The 23,473-nt window shown below is 42.3% G+C and overlaps 3 protein-coding genes across 5 annotated transcripts; 1 reads left to right on the top strand and 2 right to left on the bottom strand.

Annotated features, from left to right (window-relative positions):
• Window positions 1-9,836: 9,836 nt before the first annotated feature.
• LOC139371313 (GATOR1 complex protein NPRL2-like) lies at window positions 9,837-16,716 on the bottom strand. Of its 2 annotated transcripts, XM_071111630.1 has the most exons (12): window positions 16,149-16,716; window positions 15,668-15,789; window positions 13,127-13,218; window positions 12,648-12,816; window positions 12,431-12,539; window positions 12,209-12,345; window positions 11,634-11,731; window positions 11,456-11,492; window positions 11,265-11,358; window positions 11,058-11,175; window positions 10,720-10,862; window positions 9,837-10,567 (listed from the first exon to the last, which is right to left on the bottom strand). In XM_071111630.1, exons 4-12 carry the CDS (start codon window positions 12,807-12,809, stop codon window positions 10,500-10,502), a joined length of 966 nt encoding a protein of 321 aa, XP_070967731.1. In that variant the 5' UTR covers window positions 12,810-12,816; window positions 13,127-13,218; window positions 15,668-15,789; window positions 16,149-16,716; the 3' UTR covers window positions 9,837-10,499. The 2 variants fall into 2 exon arrangements, with proteins under 2 accessions (XP_070967731.1, XP_070967730.1); XM_071111629.1 differs by lacking the exon at window positions 15,668-15,789.
• Window positions 16,717-16,956: 240 nt separating this feature from the next.
• LOC139371315 (MTRF1L release factor glutamine methyltransferase-like) lies at window positions 16,957-20,653 on the top strand. Its single transcript, XM_071111631.1, has 12 exons — window positions 16,957-17,013; window positions 17,188-17,283; window positions 17,436-17,609; window positions 17,740-17,831; window positions 17,968-18,061; window positions 18,301-18,438; window positions 18,518-18,582; window positions 18,694-18,743; window positions 18,864-18,969; window positions 19,065-19,160; window positions 19,562-19,672; window positions 19,788-20,653. The coding sequence occupies exons 1-12, from the start codon at window positions 17,002-17,004 to the stop codon at window positions 19,843-19,845; spliced, it is 1,092 nt and encodes a 363-aa protein (XP_070967732.1). The 5' UTR covers window positions 16,957-17,001; the 3' UTR covers window positions 19,846-20,653.
• On the bottom strand, window positions 20,442-23,083 carry LOC139371316 (cytokine-inducible SH2-containing protein-like). Of its 2 annotated transcripts, none has more exons than XM_071111632.1 (3): window positions 22,817-23,083; window positions 21,584-21,744; window positions 20,442-21,393 (listed from the first exon to the last, which is right to left on the bottom strand). In XM_071111632.1, exons 1-3 carry the CDS (start codon window positions 22,834-22,836, stop codon window positions 20,897-20,899), a joined length of 678 nt encoding a protein of 225 aa, XP_070967733.1. In that variant the 5' UTR covers window positions 22,837-23,083; the 3' UTR covers window positions 20,442-20,896. The 2 variants fall into 2 exon arrangements, with proteins under 2 accessions (XP_070967733.1, XP_070967734.1); XM_071111633.1 differs by having other exon boundaries at window positions 20,897-21,393; window positions 21,584-21,758; window positions 22,817-23,004.
• Between the last annotated feature and the right edge of the window lie 390 nt (window positions 23,084-23,473).

Here is a 23,473-nt window from a genome sequence, read left to right as displayed (position 1 = left end):
ACTTAGAACACGGGTGTCAAACTTATGGCCCGCAATCTGGCCCGCAGGTGGTCTGAGTAAAACATAAAACTCAATATAAACTCAATATACTTTCAAATGACTAAAACCAAATCAAAACTGTGTAAAAATGTAATGGACTTACATTTATACAGTCATGAACGTGTCCAGCTCGTTAACAATAACCAAAATGAAAGCTAGACAGTCAGAGTATCAAAAAAACACTGGATAGAGGGTCTATCTTTTGCTAATTTTGACGGCAAGGAAATACAACCAATTTTCAGTGTGGCCCTCCAGACCTTGTTGAAGATGAGTTTGACACCCCTGACATATAATCTCATTCAGCTGCTTTGGGCTACACAGTAGAACCTCTTGAACACATGGGGTGTAATGTTTTTTCATGGTCTTTTGAGTACAATCTCTTGTAATATATCAACACATTCTTTGCAAGTCTAGTAACAGATTTAGAGAAAAGTAGCAGCACCATTCGTTTGATATTTATTCAAGTAGAAACATTTCCCTGTAGTGCTACAGTGTGAACAGTCTTACCTCTGGCAGTACCATTCTCCCTGGTAACGGAGTGTCTCTTGGAAGCCTCCTCCCCACACATAGGCTTCTCAGGGATCAAACTTTCCATCACATCCAGGTTATAGGTCTGGGCCAACCTAGCAGAGATGATTCCTATGCAAGCAGAGAATAGATTGTAACAGATATGCACAATGGCAGGTCTTGAATCCCCTCCAAGGTTTCATTCTCCCTTGTGGATTTTGGTCTCATTCCGTTCCTTTACTAATGTCACCAGACTCAGTATTACCTGAGTGCTTGTTGTCTCAGGTCCTTCTCAGAGGAGTTGAATGTTTCCTTCACTTGATACTTGGCAATGGCCTTCCACACATATTGTCCCACATAATTTTGTTCCATATCTCTAGGATCGACAAGTAAGAGTAAGATGTTTAATTGTAAGACAAATAAAGTAAAATCACATTTTATTGGTCACATACACATGGTTAGTAGATGTTATTGTGAGTGTAGCGAAATGCTTCTAGATCCGACGGTGCAGCAGTATCTAACAATTTCACAACAAACCTAATATCTAACAAATTCCACAACAAAACCTAATACACACAATCTAGTAAAGGAATGGGATGAGAATATAAAGTATACAATTTATGGATGAGCAGTGACAGAGCGGCTAAGATGCAATAGATAGTAAAGAATACAGTGAGGCAAAAAAGTATTTAGTCAGCCACCAATTGTGCAAGTTCTCCTACTTAAAAAATGAGAGAGGCCTGTAATTGTCATCATAGGTACACTTCAACTATGACAGACAAAATGAGAAAAAAAATCCAGAAAATCACATTGTAGGATTTTTTATGAATTTATTTGCAAATTATGGTGGAAAATAAGTATTTGGTCAATAACAAAAGTTTATCTCAATACTTTGTTATATACCCTTTGTTGGCAATGACAGAGGTCAAACATTTCTGTAAGTCTTCACAAGGTTTTCACACACTGTTGCTGGTATTTTGGCCCATTCCTCCATGCAGATCTCCTGAATGAACTTTATTTGACTCTTTGCAAACTGGAAACCATTTATCCGGAGGCTGCATTCATTGTAGCTGGGGATTTTAACAAGGCTAATCTGAAAACAAGACTCCCCAAATTTTATCAGCATATCGATTGCGCAACCAGGGGTGGAAAGACCTTGGATCATTGTTACTCTAACTTCCGCGACGCATATAAGGCCCTGCCCCGCCCCCCTTTCGGAAAAGCTGACCACGACTCCATTTTGTTGATCCCTGCCTACAGACAGAAACTAAAACAAGAGGCTCCCACGCTGAGGTCTGTCCAACGCTGGTCCGACCAAGCTGACTCCACACTCCAAGACTGCTTCCATCACGTGGACTGGGACATGTTTCGTATTGCGTCAGACAACAACATTGACGAATACACTGATTCGGTGTGCGAGTTCATTAGAACGTGCGTTGAAGATGTCGTTCCCATAGCAACGATTAAAACATTCCCTAACCAGAAACCATGGATTGATGGCAGCATTCGTGTGAAACTGAAAGCGCGAACCACTGCTTTTAATCAGGGCAAGGTGTCTGGTAACATGACCGAATACAAACAGTGCAGCTATTCCCTCCGCAAGGCTATCAAACAAGCTAAGCGTCAGTACAGAGACAAAGTAGAATCTCAATTCAACGGCTCAGACACAAGAGGCATGTGGCAGGGTCTACAGTCAATCACGGACTACAGGAAGAAATCCAGCCCAGTCACGGACCAGGATGTCCTGCTCCCAGGCAGACTAAATAACTTTTTTGCCCGCTTTGAGGACAATACAGTGCCACTGACACGGCCTGCAACGAAAACTTGCGGTCTCTCCTTCACTGCAGCCGAGGTGAGTAAGACATTTAAACGTGTTAACCCTCGCAAGGCTGCAGGCCCAGACGGCATCCCCAGCCGCGCCCTCAGAGCATGCGCAGACCAGCTGGCCGGTGTGTTTACGGACATATTCAATCAATCCCTATACCAGTCTGCTGTTCCCACATGCTTCAAGAGGGCCACCATTGTTCCTGTTCCCAAGAAAGCTAAGGTAACTGAGCTAAACGACTACCGCCCCGTAGCACTCACTTCCGTCATCATGAAGTGCTTTGAGAGACTAGTCAAGGACCATATCACCTCCACCCTACCTGACACCCTAGACCCACTCCAATTTGCTTACCGCCCAAATAGGTCCACAGACGATGCAATCTCAACCACACTGCACACTGCCCTAACCCATCTGGACAAGAGGAATACCTATGTGAGAATGCTGTTCATTGACTACAGCTCGGCATTCAACACCATAGTACCCTCCAAGCTCGTCATCAAGCTCGAGACCCTGGGTCTCGACCCCGCCCTGTGCAACTGGGTACTGGACTTCCTGACGGGCCGCCCCCAGGTGGTGAGGGTAGGCAACAACATCTCCTCCCCGCTGATCCTCAACACTGGGGCCCCACAAGGGTGCGTTCTGAGCCCTCTCCTGTACTCCCTGTTCACCCACGACTGCGTGGCCACGCACGCCTCCAACTCAATCATCAAGTTTGCGGACGACACAACAGTGGTAGGCTTGATTACCAACAACGACGAGACGGCCTACAGGGAGGAGGTGAGGGCCCTCGGAGTGTGGTGTCAGGAAAATAACCTCACACTCAACGTCAACAAAACTAAGGAGATGATTGTGGACTTCAGGAAACAGCAGAGGGAACACCCCCCTATCCACATTGATGGAACAGTAGTGGAGAGGGTAGCAAGTTTTAAGTTCCTCGGCATACACATCACAGACAAACTGAATTGGTCCACTCACACAGACAGCATTGTGAAGAAGGCGCAGCAGCGCCTCTTCAACCTCAGGAGGCTGAAGAAATTCGGCTTGTCACCAAAAGCACTCACAAACTTCTACAGATGCACAATCGAGAGCATCCTGGCGGGCTGTATCACCGCCTGGTACGGCAACTGCTCCGCCCTCAACCGTAAGGCTCTCCAGAGGGTAGTGAGGTCTGCACAACGCATCACCGGAGGCAAACTACCTGCCCTCCAGGACACCTACACCACCCGATGTCACAGGAAGGCCATAAAGATCATCAAGGACATCAACCACCCGAGCCACTGTCAACTGCCTGTTCACCCCGCTATCATCCAGAAGGCGAGGTCAGTACAGGTGCATCAAAGCTGGGACCGAGAGACTGAAAAACAGCTTCTATCTCAAGGCTATCAGACTGTTAAACAGCCACCACTAACATTGAGTGGCTGCTGCCAACACACTGACACTGACTCAACTCCAGCCACTTTAATAATGGGATTGATGGGAAATGATGTAAATATATCACTAGCCACTTTAAACAATGCTACCTTATATAATGTTACTTACCCTACATTATTCATCTCATAGGCATACGTATATACTGTACTCTATATCATCGACTGTATCCTTATGTAATACATGTATCACTAGCCACTTTAACTATGCCACTTTGTTTACATACTCATCTCATATGTATATACTGTACTCGATACAATCTACTGTATCTGCCTATGCTGCTCTGTACCATCACTCATTCATATATCCTTATGTACATATTCTTTATCCCCTCACACTGTGTACAAGACAGTAGTTTTGGAATTGTTAGTTAGATTACTTGTTGGTTATTACTGCATTGTCGGAACTAGAAGCACAAGCATTTCGCTACACTCGCATTAACATCTGCTAACCATGTGTATGTGACAAATAAAATTTGATTTGATTGATTTGATTTGATTTAGAGCAGTGATGTTTTGGGGCTGTTGCTGGGCAACACAGACTTTCAACTCCCTCCAATGATTTTCTATGGGGTTGAGATCTGGAGACTGGCTAGGCCACTCCAGGACCTTGAAATGCTTCTTACGAAGCCACTCCTTCGTTGACCGGGCGGTGTGTTTGGGATCATTGTCATGCTGAAAGACCCAGCCACGTTTCATCTTCAATGCCCTTGCTGATGGAAGGAGGTTTTCACTCAAAATCTCACGATACATGGCCCCATTCATTCTTTCCTTTACACGGATCAGTCGTCCTGGTCCCTTTGCAGAAAAACAGCCCCAAAGCATGATGTTTCCACCCCCATGCTTCACAGTAGGTATGGTGTTCTTTGGATGCAACTCAGCATTCTTTGTCCTCCAAACACGACAAGTTGAATGTGATGAAAGAAATAAAAGCTGAAATAAATCACTTTCTACTATTATTCTGACATTTCACATTCTTAAAATTAAAGTGGTGATCCTAACGTACCTAAGACAGGGGATTTTTACTTGAATTAAATGTTAGGAATTGTGAAAAACTGAGTTTAAATGTTTTTGGATAAGGTGTATGTAAACTTCCTAGAAGAAAAATAAACGCACACCTATTTAGGCGAGGTGCTGGCTAGCGGAGTAGATAACTTGAAAATAAAAGAGAGCCGCACACTCTAGGAGCTCAGATGCAAAAATTGAATTACCAACGTTTCGACAGTCAAGCTGTCTTCATCAGGGTATAAACACAAACACTGCGGGATGACTCGTTTATATAGTGTCAAAAGACACAGGTGTCTGTAATCATGGCCAAAAGTGGCCTAATATCATTGGTTAATTATCAAATATTAAAATGTCATACAAAGAACAGTATACGAACAAACACGCCCAATTTTTCAGTTTGTGATTTGTTAAAATTTTTTGAAATATCCAATAAATGTCGTTCCACTTCATGATTGTGTCCCACTTGTTGTTGATTCTTCACAAAAAAATACAGTTTTATATCTTTATGTTTGAAGCCTGAAATGTGGCAAAAGGTCGCAAAGTTCAAGGGGGCCGAATACTTTCGCAAGGCACTGTATATGAATTTTTTTCAAAATTGCGAGTTGCACAGTAGCCTGCATTTGGTCGTACCTACTTTCTTCTCATCTTTGTCCACTACAATATTAAAAGTTCTCCATTCAAAGGGCATTCCTCTGGTAGGCCTTTCACTGTAGGCATACTCTCTAACTTTCCTTTAACTTTCTCTCCTCTCTCTCTGCTCAGCAGCAGATGCATGCTGATACTAGATATTAGATACTACTGCACTGTTGGAGCTAGGAACAAGCATTTCGCAACATCCTCAATAACATCTGCTAAATATGTGTATGTGACCAATAAAATGTGATTTGATGCACATAAGGCAGCGTGCAAGGAGTGAGAGACTGGTGCTGAAGTGTGAAATCGGGATGTATAATATGCAGCCCCTCAGCTACAACTTCACTTAAACGGCTTTTAATTTATTTTATAGGCAAAAGGCGTCTAACGGAAACCCTGGCGTGTGTGTGTGTGTGTGTGTGTGTGTGTGTGTTCCAAGATTAGGTCTTTCTTTGCAGGGGCAGGGTCTGTGACAGTGAGGTGACTGAGGAAGCGCTGGAGCTCCACCAGGTTGGCCAGCTGGTCTCTTAACCTCTGTCAGGAAACCACAGCTACACAGAAAATAAGTTTCAGTTTGAGTTAGACTTTTATTGTCTGCATTGTGGTCTGTCTGATAGACCACCTATACTATCCTGCACAGTTCTCAGAGCTCATAATTATATCCTCACGTATGTTCAGGAAGGAGACACAATCATGTAAATAATAGTAAGAGAAAACACCAGTCAAAGCAAAGCCTGGATACCTCATCTGTCTTCTAATCGGAGGGGAGATAAGAAAAGATTTTGAAGGACAATGATCTGAACAGACATTCTTCCTGAGCTATAGTTTTGATAGTTAGGATTCAGAGGCCACTCTTGTCAGAAGCGCCAGTACTGGCTGAGAATACTGTACCTTTAAGCCCTGGTCCGCAGGCCAAATAGTTTTATACCCCCCCACACCCCACCCCACACCCCAAGTAAAAAAAACATTTCTTTCGAATTTTCATTGTTGGACCTAAAAAACTGTAAAAACACCAGGAAATCAGCTACAAGTCATTTTAATTTAGGAAATCTGTTCCCAAGTCTTCCCATGCATGTTTTGTCAAATATTATATCTGTTTGGGCTTCTTGCGGTCAATTTGCAGTCTACAAGTTATTTGTAATCATGTTCTGGCCCCCCAACCATGCGCTAGTTGATGATCCCATTACAATATTCACACACCTTGACTTTTTTGCACATTTTGTTGTTTTACAGCCTGAATTTTAAATGGAATATATTGAGTTTTGTGTCACTGGCCTACACACAATACCCCATTATGTCAACGTGGAAATATGTTTTTAAATTTTTTTACAAATTAATACAAAATGAAAAGCTGAAATGTCTTCAAACCCTTTGTTATGGCTAGCCTAAATAAGTTCAAGACTAAACATTTGCTTAACAAGTCACATGGACTGAATAATAGTGTTCAACATGATTTTTGAATGACTACCTCATCTCTGTACCCCACATGTACAATTATCTGTCGAGCAGTGAACAGATTCAACCACAAAGACCAGAGAGGTTTTCCAATGCCTCGCAAAAAAGGGCACCTATTGATAAATGGGTCATATGAAAAAAGCAGACATTGAATATTCCTTTGAGCATGATGAAGTTATTCATTACTCTTTGGATGGTGTATCAATGAACGCAGTCACTACAAAGATACAGGCGTCCTTCCTAACTCCGGAGAGGAGGGAAACCACTCAGGGATTTCACCATGAGGCCAATGGTGACTTTTAAACCGTTACAAAGTTTAATGGCTGTGATAGGAGAAAACTGAGGATGCATCAACAGCATTGTAGTTATTCAAAAATAGTAAACTAATTGACAGAGTAAAAAGGAAGCCTGTACAGAATAAACATATTCCAAAACATGCATCCTGTTTTCAACAAGGCACAAAAGTAGAACTGCAAAAAATGTGCCAAAGAAATTAACTTTGTCTTGAATACAAAGTGTTATGTTTGGGGCAAATCCATCACAACACATTACTGAGTATCCACTTCATATTTTCAAGCATAGTGGTGGCTGCATCATGTTATGAGTATAGTCTTTTTTAGGATAAAAAAAAAAAAAATCCTAGAGGAATACTTGGTTCAGTCTGCTTTCCAACAGACACTGGGAGACAAATTCACCTTTCCGCAGAAAAATAACACAAAACACAAGGCCAAATATACACTGGAGTTGCTTACCAAGACGACATTGAATGTTCCTGAGTGGCCTAGTTACAGTTTTGACTTAAATTGGCTTGAAAACCTATGGCAATACTTGAAAATGGCTGTCTAGCAATGATCAACAACCAACTTGACAGAGCTTGAAGAATTATTTTAAGCATGTGCAAATATTCTACAATCTAAGTGTGCAAAGCTCGTAGAGACTTAACCAGAAAGACACAGCTGTGATGACTGCCAAAGGTGATTCTAACATGTATTGAGATCAGGGGTGTGAATACTTCTGTAAATTAAAGACTGTATTTCTGCATTTAATTTTCAATAAGTTAGCTAACATTTCTAAAAACATGTTTTCACTCACATTATGGGGTTATGAGCATCATAACGTGAGTGAAACATGCTTTTGGAAATGTTAGCAAATTTATTGAAAAAACAGCATGTACAGTGCCTTGCGAAAGTATTCCGCCCCCTTGAACTTTGCGACCTTTTGCCACATTTCAGGCTTCAAACATAAATATATAAAACTGTATTTTTGTGTGAAGAATCAACAACAAGTGGGACACAATCATGAAGTGGAACGACATTTATTGGATATTTCAAACTTTTTTAACAAATCAAAAACTGAAAAATTGGGCGTGCAAAATTATTCAGCCCCCTTAAGTTAATACTTTGTAGCGCCACCTTTTGCTGCGATTACAGCTGTAAGTCGCTTGGGGTATGTCTCTATCAGTTTTGCACATCGAGAGACTGAAATTTTTTTCCATTCCTCCTTGCAAAACAGCTCGAGCTCAGTGAGGTTGGATGGAGAGCATTTGTGAACAGCAGTTTTCAGTTCTTTACACAGATTCTCGATTGGATTCAGGTTTGAACTTTGACTTGGCCATTCTAACACCTGGATATGTTTATTTTTGAACCATTCCATTGTAGATTTTGCTTTATGTTTTGGATCATTGTCTTGTTGGAAGACAAATCTCCATCCCAGTCTCAGGTCTTTTGCAGACTCCATCAGGTTTTCTTCCAGAATGGTCCTGTATTTGACTCCATCCATCTTCCCATCAATTTTAACCATCTTCCCTGTCCCTGCTGAAGAAAAGCAGGCCCAAACCATGATGCTGCCACCACCATGTTTGACAGTGGGGATGGTGTGTTCATGGTGATGAGCTGTGTTGCTTTTACGCCAAACATAACGTTTTGCATTGTTGCCAAAAAGTTCAATTTTGGTTTCATCTGACCAGAGCACCTTCTTCCACATGTTTGGTGTGTCTCCCAGGTGGCTTGTGGCAAACTTTAAACAACACTTTTTATGGATATCTTTAAGAAATGGCTTTCTTCTTGCCACTCTTCCATAAAGGCCAGATTTGTGCAATATACGGCTGATTGTTGTCCTATGGACAGAGTCTCCCACCTCAGCTGTAGATCTCTGCAGTTCATCCAGAGTGATCATGGGCCTCTTGGCTGCATCTCTGATCAGTCTTCTCCTTGTATGAGCTGAAAGTTTAGAGGGACGGCCAGGTCTTGGTAGATTTGCAGTGGTCTGATACTCCTTCCACTTCAATATTATCGCTTGCACAGTGCTCCTTGGGATGTTTAAAGCTTGGGAAATCTTTTTGTATCCAAATCCGGCTTTAAACTTCTTCACAACAGTATCTCGGACCTGCCTGGTGTGTTCCTTGTTCTTCATGATGCTCTCTGCGCTTTTAACGGACCTCTGAGACTATCACAGTGCAGGTGCATTTATACGGAGACTTGATTACACACAGGTGGATTGTATTTATCATCATTAGTCATTTAGGTCAACATTGGATCATTCAGAGATCCTCACTGAACTTCTGGAGAGAGTTTGCTGCACTGAAAGTAAAGGGGCTGAATAATTTTGCACGCCCAATTTTTCAGTTTTTGATTTGTTAAAAAAGTTTGAAATATCCAATAAATGTCGTTCCACTTCATGATTGTTTCCCACTTGTTGATTCTTCACAAAAAAATACAGTTTTATATCTTTATGTTTGAAGCCTGAAATGTGGCAAAAGGTCGCAAAGTTCAAGGGGGCCGAATACTTTCGCAAGGCACTGTAGATGGGTGAGAAACAAAACCAATTCAATCCATTTTGAATTCAGGCTGTAATACAACGTGGAATAAGTTGAGGGGTATAAATACTTTCTGAAGGCTCTGTAGGTGAAGTGAGCAAGATAAACACAGTCAGACAATGGGTCATTCAAATCAACAACGCATCTTTATTATTGCAAGGAGTTGGTATTATCATTTTTTGGTACATTAATAAGCAATTTGAGTCATTTAGCTGATGTTCTTATCCAGAGCGACTTACAGGAGCAATTAGGGTTAAGTGCCTTGCTCAAGGGAACATCAACAGATTTTTAACCTAGTCGGCGCAAGAGTTTGAACTAGCGAATCTTCTCTGAACTGGCACAACGCTCTCAACCGCTAGGCTACCTGCCACATTCCTCATTTTTGTGGTCTTTTTAAATGATTCCATTCATTGTTCTGAATGAAACTATCCCACAATGATTGATTCAAAGTCTGGATGGAAAAACCTGGGGATGATAACAGGTGACATTGGTGACATACTAGTAGTATATAAATTCCTACATGTCTCAGCCTTTGAATGCACAGATAATTTCCAGAACATTTCGGATGAAGTCCACAGACAACAACAGTGATAAACTGACTTTTCTAAGGCATCTTTGGCCGAGGTTGATCCACATTGTGTCTCCTGGACAGCAGGCAGTTGTGTGGGTCAGATGAGAGACGAGCAGGAGGCCTCTGTTTCAGTACAATCGGACCTTGTGTCTGTCTGTCTTTGTTAGAGAGATGGCTTTCTCTATCAAAGTGAGTGTGGTTGCTGATTAAGCCAGGGTATCACTTCCAGCACACAATTATGTTGGGGTCATTCTCCAAGCGCTCGTCCAGCTCTTTGTAGCTCATTCCTGCAAATACAGGGAAAGGCGCTGCCATGAGAGATTACAGAGTATAGAACGATTTCTCAAAATACTTATCCAGCCCTCTGTAATTATTAATCTTCCTAAACACGTCATCACTATAAAACCAGTAATGTGTCATCATAAACGCCTTAACCTACCCGTCTTGCAGCAGATTTCGTCGTAACTATGGCAACCAGTGTAAAGGCGTGGTGGGCGGCTCCTCTCGTCTCGTGTCACCTTAACAGGATACTTCTGCAGACGGCGAATGAGAGCCTTCATCAGTCCATACTGGATCAGCCTCCTGTTGAGCATCACATGATATCAACAACACTATTCTCTACACTTCTCCACGTAGATGAGGATTAGCTATCTAGCTAAATCTGGTGCAATGGCATGTTGTACATGGTCCCTGACAAATAAATAAATCAATATGGACATTGAGGTCCATGTCAACCACATAAACATCATGAGTCAACATGGATGCTTAATAACTCACCTCTCATCTACCCTCTGCAGCTGCTGTGAGTAGCGGGAGCAAAGATCACGAACTGTGGTGCCTGGAGTCAGACCACAGTACAGCTGGAACACATCCCTTAAACAGGCTCTCTTCTGTCCTGAAGCACACAGACAGCAGAACTTATCATACACTCACTGTAACAAATTCTAACTTGTTCTGACTACAACTTTCCAAACTGGCTGTTACCTTTCTTGGTGACATAGTTGAGACACTCCTCCTGAATGGACCTGTCATCTATCAGGCTCTGGACTGTAGGGGTTGTGCAGTACACATTGGAGTACTGGAGAGACACAACATACAGTGTGTTAGCAGGACTGCACACACACACACACACACCACATTTCAGAAGAAGGTATTGTTACTGAGGGTTTCATTACCTGAAATATTGATACCAAGGTTACAACACCATAATACCTGAGAAAAAGAATGTTCTCTTAGAATCCATTCCATGGTTTCAAAGGGAAATGTTGTTTCATCATAAATAATGTTCTCTTAGAATCCATTCCAATGGGTTCATTATCTGTTGCATCATATTACCAGTTTTAAAGCACTCACAGTAAATTCTGTACGGCGATCCGGACTAGATTAAGTTCAACATCCGCTTCTGCAGATATCTTCTGGATATGCCTGAACCCATCAATGTAGGCCAGGATCTACAACAGAATTCAACACATTTCTAACATATTTTTCATCAGCGCTTTAATCTGAGACAGGTGCATGATGACATTGCACAGTACTGGTCCAAAATTTGGACACACCTACTAATTCAAGGGTTTTTCTTTATTTGTACTATTTTCTACATTGTAGAATAATAGTGAAGATATCAAAACTATGAAATAGCACATATGGAATCATGTAGTAACCAAAAAAAAAGTGTTAAACAAATCTAAATCTATTTTCTATTTGAGATTCTTCAAAGTAGCCACCCTTTGCCTTGTTGACAGCTTTAATAGTACAAAAGAAAAACCCTTGAATGAGGTGTCTAAACTTTTGACTGGTACTGTATAGACAAATCATCGTTTCTCTGAAACCCTTGATGGGATGTCAGCCACACTGTATGTACGCTTCTGGTAAGGATGAGGCGTGGGTCTATCTGTGTGAGCCACTGTCGGTGTGGCAGAAAGACCTACCTGTTGAGTGGTGAGATCCCACTGGGATTTGATGAAGTGGTCTTTGCACTGAGTGAAGACAGGCACGTCGTACTCCTGCACGATCAGAGGGTCCCTGCGCTGCTCAATCAACTTCAGGTTGATTGTATTGGACTCATCTAAATAAGAGGGAGGAAACGAATGGTGTGTGAGAGAAAGAGAAAAGACTATCTGACACATTGCTGTGTACAAATGCACACATACCGATGGGTAAGGTACAGGCTCCGGTAGCATTTAGCTCCTCTAACAAGGTGGACATAATAGGTAGCAGTTTCTGTTTGCTCTCCTCGTTCGATATGAACCCACTCTCCAGCTGCAAAATAAAGAGAAATATTAACACTTTGACCTATATATCCCATAAGACATTCAGATCTTGTGATGTTTTGAAAAAGAGCACTAGCCTCCAGGGAGATCCTTTTACCTCCAGCGTTGTGAGGTACCCTGACAGCTTCTTGACAATTGGCTCAAGGGCACAGGTCTTGGTCCTTGCATCGCATACAAGGCCCAGGTTAAAGAGCAGAGCATTACGGCTGTACTTCTTGTGCTCGATGCACACCGGACAACCAATTAACTTCTTCCCCATGGCCGTTCTACATCAGTCAAAGACATGTCCATATTATGGCAAGAACCGCTCAAATAAGCAAAGAGAAATGACAGTCCATCATTACTTTAAGACATGAAGGTCAGTCTATTCGGGAAAATGTGCAGTTTCAAAAGCCATCAAGCGCTATGATGAAACTGGTTCTTGTGAGGACCGCCACAGGAAAGGAAAAAATTGCAGCCCAAATAAATTATTCACTTAGTTCAAGTAACAGACACAAGAGGAGAGAAAAATAAGACCTGTTGTTAAATTGGACCATGAATAAGAATATCCTAATGTAAATTCCCAAGTGTACGTACACAGTTATGAGTTTGTTCTGCAGTTCTGGTTTGGTAATGATGTACACCTGTACTGTGTCAAAGAGCTCCCGGGATATGTACTCCTCTGGAACCTGGAGAGGATAGAACACAATAGAAAGATGGGAAAAGATAGAACACAGCCCCAACAGATCCACAGATGACACAATCTTTATTGCCCTCTCCCACCTGGACAAAAGGAACACCTACAGTATGTGAGAATGCTGTTCATTGACTACAGATCAGTGTTCAACACCATTGTGCCCTCAAAGCTCATCACTAAGCTAAGGACTCTGGGACTGAACACCTCCCTCTGAAACTGGATCCTGGACTTCCTGACAGCCCACCCCCAGGTGGTGAGGATAGGCAATAACACAGCCATGCTGACCCTCAACATAGGGGCCCCCTCAGAGGTGCATGCTTAGTCCCCTCCTGTACACCCACAACTGCGTGGCCACGCACAACTCCAACATCATCACTAAGTTTGCCGACAACACGACGGTGGTAGTCCTGATTACCGACAACAATGAGACAGCTTATAGGGAGGAGGTCAGAGACCTGTCAGTGTGGTTCCAGGAGAACAACATCTCTCTTAATGTCAGCAAGACAAAGGAGCTGATCATGGACTACAGGAAACGGACGGGACGAGCACGCTCCCATCCACATCGGCAGGGCTGTAGTGGAGCGGGTCGAGAGCTTCAAGTTCCTCGGTGTCCACATCACTAAGGATCTATCATGGTCCAGACACACCAACACAATTGTGAAGAGGGCACGACAACGCCACTTCCCCCTCAGGAGACTGAAATTACTTGGCATGGGCCCTCAAATCCTCAAAAAGTTCTACAGCTGCACCATCGAGAGCATCTTGACGAACTGCATCACCAGTATGGCAACTGTTTGGCATCCAACCGCAAGGCACTACAGAGTAGTGAGTACGGCCCAGTACATTACTGGGGCTGAGCTTCGTGCCATCCAGGACCTCTATACCAGGCGATGTCAGAGGAAGGCCCAAAAAAGTGTCAGACTCCAGCCTCCCAAGCCACAGACTGTTCTAGCTGCTACCGCACAGAAAGCGGTACCAATCCACCAAGTCTGGAACCAACTGGACCCTGAACAGCTTCTACCCCCAAGCCATAAGACTTCTGAACAGCTAATCAAAGGGCTACCCGGACTACTTGCATTTACCTGACTATGCACACACTGGACTCTACCCACACACACTTACTGACACCCCCAACACACACACGCAAACTGATGAAACGCACACACTCACACTTACCACATAAGCTGCTGATAGTCACTTTACCCCTACCTATACAGTGCATTCGGAAAGTATTCAGACCCCTTGACTTTTTCCACATTTGTTACGTTAAAGCCTTATTCTAAAATGGATTCAATAAAAAAAAATACTCATCCATCTACACACAATACCCCATAACGACAAAGCGAAAACAGGTTTTTCTAAACGTTTTCAAATGTATTAAAAATAAAAAACAGATACCTTATTTACATAAGTATTGAGACCCTTTGGTATGAGACTCGAAATTGAGCTCAAGTGCATCCTGTTTCCATTGATCATCCTTGAGACGATTATACAACATGATTGGAGTCCACCTGTGGTAAATATCGGAGTAAAATCCAAGCCATGAGGTCGAAGTAATTGTACATAGCGCTACGAGACAGGGTCATGTTGAGGTACAGATCTGGGGAAGGGTACCAAAACATTTCTGCAGCATTGAAGGTTCCCAAGAACACATTGGCCTCCATCATTCTTAAATGGAAGAAGTTTGGAACCACCAAGACTCTCCCTAATGCTGGCCGCCCGGCCAAACTGAGAAATCGGGGGAGAATATATACATGTTTTAATCCCCGTCCCCGCAGGAGGCCTTTTGCTTTTGGTAGGCTGTCATTGTAAATAAGAATTTGTTCTTAACTGACTTGCCTACTTAGATTAGAGCAGTAGAAATAAATGTTGTGTCACACCCGTGGTATACGGTCTGATATACCACAGCTGTCAGCCAATCAGTATTCAGGGCTGGAACCACCCAGTTAATAATCCATTATAGAATAAGGCTGTAACATAACAAAATGTGTTAAAAGTCAAGTGTTCTGAATACTTTCCGAATGCATTGTATGTACAGTACAGTACATAGGTACCTCAATTACTTTGTGCCTCTGTACATTGACTTAGTACTTGTACTCCCTGTATAGCCATGTTATTTTCTAAACCCTATTTATAGCCAGTTGTGGAAAAAATACCCAATTGTCATACTTGAGTAAAAGTAAAGATACCTTAATAGAAAATGACTCAAGTAAAAGTTTCCCGGTAAAATACTACTTGAGTAAAAGTCTAAAAGATTTTGGTTTTAAATATACTTAAGTATTAAAAGTACAAGCATAAATAATTACTAATTCCTTATATTAAGCAAACCAGAGGACACCGTTTCACCGTTTAAAAAAAACAACGTATTTATCGTTAGCTAGGGGACCCTCCAAGACTCAGACATCATTTACAAACCAAGCATTTGTGTTTAGTGAGTTTACCAGACCAGGGGCTGTAGGGATAACCAGGGTTGTTTTCTTGATACGTGTGTGAATTGGACCATTTTCCTGTCCTGCTAAGCATTCAAAATGTAGAGAGTACTTTTGGGTGTCCGGGAAAATGTCTGGAGTAAAAAGAACACTATTTTGTCAAGGAATGTAGCAAAGTAAAAGTTGTCAAAAATATAAATAGTAAAGTACAGATACCACAAAAAAACTACTTAGGTAGTACATTAAAGTATTTTTACACCACTGTATATAGCATGTTATATTTACCCGTTATTCACTGCGTCACTATTTCTATTTTTGATCTTATCTTTAGCTCTGCATTGGTGGAAAAGGACCCGTAAGTAAGCAGTTCACTATTAGTCTACCCGCCAGGTTGTATACGAAGCATGTGACAAATAAAATGCGATTTGATTAGAAAGTTAGCTTGACACTCGTTGCAAAAACTGTCGAAACATATACTGTACTGTACACCTACCTGGTAAGTAATCTTTGGTCCCAGTGTGGGGTGAAACTCACTAAAAAATATACACTCTATTCGACTCATCCCCATGAAGACGTTGTAAAAAGGACTTTAAACTTCAGGTAGTATAATAAAGAAAGAAAGCAACTCCAACTGCGTCAATCTCTTACTCCGTTCTCAGACAATGTGAATGCTCAATTGAAGATACGTATTTTTGAAGACCTACAGTAGCTGTGTATCTAGTGGTTGTAAATCACTCTCTTGTTACTGTAGCTAGCTAGTAGCTATGATGACTCCTAATTCCTGACAGAGCAGGGAAGGGTTGTTGTTGACAGTCTACCCTAACTAGCTAGTCCAGCTATCTCTAGCTAACTTAACTCTCTGGCTAATGTGTAAACATACAACTGGATCCTCTTGTATTTCCTTACAATTGACGACCGATCTGTTTAAATGTCATGCAAAAAAATATACCACAGCGTAAATACAATCGAACAAGTGGTATGCTAGCTAGCTATATGGCTAACAACAACCTTGCGCTATCGATGAAACATGGTGGAGTTCCCGAACATAATTTACCCGTACTGCGCATTACTGATGGGTACGTTCCAGGACACGCCAAACAAGTCGATCGATGTCAGATTTGGGAAATTAAATCTTTATAGTACATGTTAAATAAATGTAGATCAGGTATGAATTAATTTGATGCATGTACTGCAATTTTCCTCTTAAAAATATAATTTAACTTCATCCTAATTGTATGGATCGACATAATACAGTTCACTTTTATTTTGGAAGGATTTATGAATTAATCTAATGCACTATTATTCTGAAAAAAGGAAGGATGCCCGGAAGTGAATACCTCTAATGAATGATTGAAATGGTTGGTTATTTTGTATTTAATAGTTAGTACAGTCAACTTACTTAGACCACATTCAGCTGGTTTTACACAATATTCATTAATATAGTCAAACGATTATTTCGGAGTTTCATATTAGCTACATTTTTTTTTTACCTTCTTTATGTCAACTGCTTCACGTGTTGGTCTTCTGTCAAGAGAAAGTGGAATACCATGTGGATACGATTACGAAGACCATTGAAGGAGGTTTATAACTGCTTTAAACCACTTAAAGACGGATTTATTGGACACAAGGTAAATTAAGATGCCTTTCCTGTAAAGTGTTTCACGTCGATTGCAAGGAAAGTGCGTTGTTTACAGTATAAACATAGCTGGAATTCATTATTGAATGAAGCCTCGTAATATTCTCTCTATCGCTGTCTCGCTCGCTCCCTCCCTTCCTCCAGTGGCTGTGCACGTCTCCGTGTGTGGCTGAATGCGTCCCAGCCTTACCTACAGCTAGCAGGCTCACCGTGGAGCAAGCTGTCAAGTTATGGACAGACCATTTCCAGCAAAGAGGTGTCTCAGAGCCACATCTCTCCAGCCAGTACATCATTGCACATTTGCTTGGTGCTAAAACAGTGAGTTTCTGAACCCAAAATATGATCCTTGCAAATAATTTCCATGTTCACCTTTCCACCTTTTATCCTTCTCGGTCTATCAGTCTCTCACTGAAGGAATCATCTAACCCTCAACCTCTTCCCCTCGCAGTTAGAGGGCATTGGACAGGACAGGCTGGCTGAATTCCTGACACAAGAACAGACAGAGCAGACATGGGAGCTCTGTTCCAGACGTCTCACCAGGTACATACAAGCTTAGTCTTAACGTGCTAGTCAGTGACGGTGCACTTGACCTATTCTTCTGTCTCTGAAAGCTAAGAATTTAATTGGAAAGTGTAGCCTACAGTGCGTGAACATGTGAAATGTGCTGTGTGTTCAGAATGCCAGTGCAGTATGTGATTGAAGAGTGGGACTTCAGAGATCTGACACTGAAGATGAGACCTCCCGTGTTTATCCCCCGGCCTGAAACAGAGGTGCGGGAGAGTACACACACACACACACACACACACGTACACTTTTTTATTTAACCTTTATTTAACTAGGTAAGTCACTTACACATACTATAAAACAAGTTGTTTGAAACACAAGGGACCATAATCTCTTGTGATAAGAGCGCATTTAAATATTTCATTCTGTGACTGTCGCCAGAATTTCCATTGCAGAGACATGATCTTCTGTCAAGCTATGGTTGCACGTCTGTCTGTCTGTGCAGGAGCTGGTTGGCCTAGTGCTTACAGATCTCCAGATGAAGCAGGGGACTGGATTAAGTGAGGAGACCAGCTTCAGGTGCCTGGAAGTGGGTTGTGGCTCTGGTGCTATCTCCCTCAGTTTACTTAAGAGCCTCCCACAGGTGTGCTCTCCCCCTCTTTTACTTTCTCCCTGAGCCCCTTCACTCAAACAACACTGATATTTGAGTTTCTCTCTCTCAGCTCAGAGCGATTGCTTTAGATAAAAACAAGGATGCTGTGGATCTGACAAGAGAGAACTCACACAGGTAATCATGAAAACACAGGATACCAATTTTACTTTGATTAGCTGATTTTAATTAGCGACATTAATTCATGTTTTGTGAATATGTGCCAACCTGATTGGCTGTATGTTACAGTTTGGGGTTCCAGGACCGACTTGAGGTTCACCATATGGATGTGATGAGAGGTAAGGTCAATAGGAATGCTGGGGGAGGGATATTATAACATCGGTAAAGGAAGATAAGCCATACAGATGTTACATTCATATTGACCAATTTCAAGTGTGTGATTTTATGTTATGTTCTAGATGCAGACATAATTGTGAGCATGTGCAGTCCAGTCTCCGTTTTGGTCAGCAACCCTCCGTACCTGTTCTCAGAGGATATGATATCACTTGAACCTGAAATCCTCAGGTGAGACGAGCAGTCGCACGCACACACAAACGCATGCACACTTCGAGTTCAAATGGAGGTATATGAACTACAGTGTTCTGTGCTGACATCCTCAGGTTTGAGGACCATGCTGCTCTGGATGGGGGGAAAGATGGCATGCAGGTGATGAGACACATTCTGACTCTGGCTCCAAAGCTCTTATCCAACCATGGGTAAGGCACTGGGTGTATTTTCTGCATCTAGAACATAACATATAATCACACGCTTGAAATTTTGTCAATATGAATGTATCATTGCTATCTATAATTTCCCTCCCCCCGTTGTTCCTAGTGACCTTACCGCTCATCATATCCATATGGTGAAACTCAAGTCAGTTCTGGAGCTCCAAACTGTATTGGAAGTGTTTTTGCAGGCCACAGTGTTTGTTTTAAGGGAATATTCACAGTAGGCCAATATTATTTTAGATGTACCGTTTTGTGGCGCACACTAAGAAGCTTTCTGTCTAGTCACTCTGTTGTATATATTGTAAAGCAGGTCTCACTACTTCAATCTCTGTTTTTCAATGGTTTGAGAAGTTTCACTTCACTGTGTTTTCATTCTTCCTGTCTTGCAGTCGTGTATACTTGGAAGTAGACCCACGTCATCCACAGCTCATCCAGCAGTGGGTAGAGGAAAGTGTTGAAGAGTTACACTACTTGCACACGCATTGTGACATTACTGACAGGTCAGGAGTAAATCAGACTGCTATATCTTTGTTAAATAACTACATTTTCAAAACCTTCGATCAAGAAATGTATTCATATTGAACGCCTGAGTCATATTCTCTCTGTCGCTTATAGGCCTCGTTTCTGCATCCTTCAAAAAAAGGAGTGCAACACAGATCAGGACCAGGACTGAGAGACTGTGTGAGATATGGATCCTGTTTCACTGGCTTCAGACCAGCCTGCTACAGCCTCAACACCCACCATCCATCTGCCACGTACTGTACACACTACTGAGCTCAAATAATGTAGAAATTCACAAACACGCACGTATACATATCGTAGATGGGCTTCATTTATACCTGAGGACGTTGTAGGTGCTAATGTGTGTTTGTGTGGCAATAAAGGAGGGTGATAGTGACCGAGCGAGTAGTAGGCTGAAGGTAATTACTGAGAGGCTTTTCTTAGAACCCTCCCTCTCAGAATTTTACCCTCCCAGAAGGCATTCAGTAGTTCTACGAATCAAGGGATTCTCCCTCCCCGCTGACTAGGCTGCTGACTCAGATTCACTCTTACACAAAGGCACATTGAATCCTGCCTATATTGCCTAGTCGATTCTGCTGTGTACACACTTATACCCGAGGGGGTTTAATCTCTTTATGTTATAAAGACCGCTTCAGATAACAACTGAGATTGGGCACACTGCCCACGCAACCCATTTTCTCTTCTGTGGATGTAGGCTATAAAGCTTGTTGTGGCATTTGACCCACCAAAAGACAACGGGACATTGAAGACAGGAGCAGTATAACTCATTTAATATTGTTTTAATAAAAAAAGGGATATGTACAGTGTCGGGGCGGTAAAAAATGACAACGTTGACTAAAAAAAAAAATTAAACAATTTACATCTGTGACTGAAAAGCAATTCACTGCTCAGAAACAGAAAGAAAATGTTACCCCTCATAGCACGAGGATACACTACAGTTAGCACCATGTGTTTTCCAGTCAATCACCTCTGTGAATTGGGGTGGTACACAGAACCACACTTCCCTCTGAGAAATCCAAAACCAGGCACCATTTTCTGGAAGGTTCTTTCCCAAACATGGTCTCATGACCAACCGTATGTCTGATGTGGCTCCATTAGTTTCCAGTGCAGTGATGTTGTTTCCAGCTGCCAGGGACCTCTTACTGACAGCGCTCCTCAAGGTTTAGTTGAACTGTTTTGTTTAATTCAGCACTTGAGGACCCTCATACATGGAAGGGGTAGTCCTGCAGGTAGCGCACCAGTGGGCGTGGCAGTGGCAGCTGGTCCGGACAGCCTGTGCTGCGGTTGATGGTGAGGCGTGTGAGGTGCTGGAGGGAGGGGAAGGCCTGGGGCTTGTGCAGGGCCCGCTTGAGCTTCAGCACTACTGTGCTCTCCTGAACTGTCCTCTGGGCGGGCTGTGCGCCATGAGTCTCCTCCACCTTGCCCTTCTGTACCTTCCTTGTTGGTCCTACATAGTACTGCACCATGCTAGGCACATCAGGAAAGGACAAAAGGCTGGGTCGGGCTGGCGAGCTGGAGTCTAGCAGAAACCGGGCTCCACTGTACTGGATGCGTATACTGGTGGGGCCACGGGCAGTCCTAACAGACAGGGTCAGCATGTACAGGGGATGGCTGCTGTCTCGAATCAGAAAGGCCCCCTCTGACGCTGCCTGGAGAGCTGCATGGGCCTGACCTGCTGTGATGGCTCCCCAGTACCAGCCTGCAAAGAGTGAGAGGTCAAAGTTTATTAACTTATTCAATGGTTTAGATTTGAGTAATCCTGTAGTAAGCAGTCGACTGGACGAACTGAAACGCAAGTAGTTATTGTTACCAAAAACATTAAAACCATGAAAGGGTTTCAGGGAGCCTGTTGGGAGGAGTTTACAGTTTGGAAATTCGATTTGCATTACCTGAGGTATCAAGGTAGAAGAAGTTTTTGGCGATGGTGCGCAGATCATTCGTGGGGTCCCACTGTGGAGGGGTGCTGTGAAGGCAGTGAGGTGAGGAGATGCTCCTTGTCCGCATGCCCACAGGGCCCTCTGTGGGGCTGCCAGACAGCAGTGGTCTGGGGCTGTAAACAAGAGACTACAACAATGAGCACAGGACAAGTGTAGGAGACAGTAGGGAACAACCAGGTGAATCATTCATTACATTACCCACTATCCTGTTAAAGGACAAGTCCTAATATTGTCATAGGCTAATTAATCAGGGGGCGGACTTGAACCAGAAATCTGCCCTGGCATTGCTAACACACCGGGCAATTTTTCCCCTCCAGGCCCCCACACCGGACAATTTTTCCCCTCCGGGCCCCCTCACCAGACAATTTTCCCTCCAGGCCCCCACACCGGACAATTTTCCCTTCAGGCCCCCACACCGGACAATTTTTCCCTTCAGGCCCCCTCACCGGACCATTTTTTTCCAGAGGCCCCCATTATTAGTCAAGTAATTGTCATTTTGCACACAAAAAAAACAAGTTAGACAGGCCCAATGGGCTGAAAATGGACCAGCCCATCTGGCATTTGTCTGAAATGCAAGATGGCCAGTCCACCCTTGGCCTTAATGTTATGTTGGGGGGGGGGGGGGCTTTACAAGACCTCAAATGGAAGTATTATAATATATGAATTCACAACAGGGTTGGATTCGATTCCAATTTAAATTGTAAATAAAATTCTTGAAATCACGCATGAAGAGGAAAATCTGTTGAATTCAATTCGAATTTAAACAATCTTCATGTTATGGATTTTTAATTGGATTAGAATTTAAACTGTTTGGACTGTTTGAATTGGAATTGTAAAAACATTTCATTTTTGGAATTTATTTGGAATTTAATATTATTAGAATTAATGAACCTAGTATCAAATGTATTCCAGGATTTGTTTTAAATGTCAACTTGTATATTTATATTTACAGTATAGCTAGGCTATCTGCACAGCAGAATTTGTGCAATTGTTAGTGATAATATTTAATTGGGAATTGAGTTCTTGGAATTTAAATATTGGAATTGACAGTAATTGAATTATTTCTCAATTCTAAGAATGACCTGGAATTTTTATTGAATTAAATGTCTTTGTCATTTGATTTTGAATATCAACATCAAAGCATGAAATGTCACATCAAACAGGGACAAAAGAATGTGAACTTACCCTTGAACACAAAGAATCATGATGGTGAGTCTTCAATATTCCACAATAGTCTAATTCCACAGCGGTTTTTACGAAAATATAGCTGGTCTATACAAAGGAATGTAATTATTTTATTCTAATTAATGTCTCACGCAAATGTTCAGTGAATAGAGACGCATCCGAAAATGAATAAACTAATTCAAAAGCACTAAAATAAATGTGAAATGTAGAAAAATAGGATACAGAGCAGCAGATGAGTGTTGTCTCTAAAATGGGTTCTTAGCATGTGAGGGAGGGTGTGTGGGTTCGGCTTTTAAAATGAACCAATTCCAAGAATTATACTCTGTGATTCTATTCTGAGAACTGTTCAGTACACCGGAGCTTCTGACGTCATGCGCACCGCCACCGAGCCTGTCCAAATTTTATTATTTGAAATCTGTTACTGTGAATGCCAGTGTAAAAATAAATACAAATTTAGCTCGTTCCTGGTGAGTCTAAATTCATCATAGTAATTCAGTCTTTCGGTCTTGCTGCCAGGAATCGGACCTCAACACTACCTTCCCCCTAATCACTTTCCAAGAATCGGTGCGATTATCTCCGCCCACTAGACCTGCAGCCAGCCCTTTACACATTCTGGGAATTGAGTCACTAGAATAATGGGTATGCGGAACGAATAGG

Source organism: Oncorhynchus clarkii, chromosome 17, assembly GCF_045791955.1.
Source record: "Oncorhynchus clarkii lewisi isolate Uvic-CL-2024 chromosome 17, UVic_Ocla_1.0, whole genome shotgun sequence".
Taxonomy (NCBI): domain Eukaryota; kingdom Metazoa; phylum Chordata; class Actinopteri; order Salmoniformes; family Salmonidae; genus Oncorhynchus; species Oncorhynchus clarkii.
This window is presented reverse-complemented; position numbering and strand designations above follow the sequence as displayed.

What these genes read in the sequence shown, in the direction of transcription:
- LOC139371313 (XM_071111629.1), bottom strand. Translation starts at nt 16,223, where the DNA reads ATGGGGATGAGTCGAATAGAGTGTATATTTTTTAGTGAGTTTCACCCC. An exon ending in GGGATCTCACCACTCAACAG is followed by an intron (nt 11,732 to 12,208) that starts GTAGGTCTTTCT and finishes ATTCTGTTGTAG; the next exon opens with ATCCTGGCCTACATTGATGG. An exon ending in CGAAATCTGCTGCAAGACGG is followed by an intron (nt 10,568 to 10,719) that starts GTAGGTTAAGGC and finishes CTGTATTTGCAG; the next exon opens with GAATGAGCTACAAAGAGCTG.
- LOC139371316 (XM_071111632.1), bottom strand. Translation starts at nt 22,836, where the DNA reads ATGATTCTTTGTGTTCAAGG. An exon ending in ATGATTCTTTGTGTTCAAGG is followed by an intron (nt 21,745 to 22,816) that starts GTAAGTTCACAT and finishes TCTTGTTTACAG; the next exon opens with CCCCAGACCACTGCTGTCTG. An exon ending in CTTCTACCTTGATACCTCAG is followed by an intron (nt 21,394 to 21,583) that starts GTAATGCAAATC and finishes CACTCTTTGCAG; the next exon opens with GCTGGTACTGGGGAGCCATC.
- LOC139371315 (XM_071111631.1), top strand. An exon ending in TGTTCCAGACGTCTCACCAG is followed by an intron (nt 17,832 to 17,967) that starts GTACATACAAGC and finishes CTGTGTGTTCAG; the next exon opens with AATGCCAGTGCAGTATGTGA. An exon ending in TACTTAAGAGCCTCCCACAG is followed by an intron (nt 18,439 to 18,517) that starts GTGTGCTCTCCC and finishes TCTCTCTCTCAG; the next exon opens with CTCAGAGCGATTGCTTTAGA.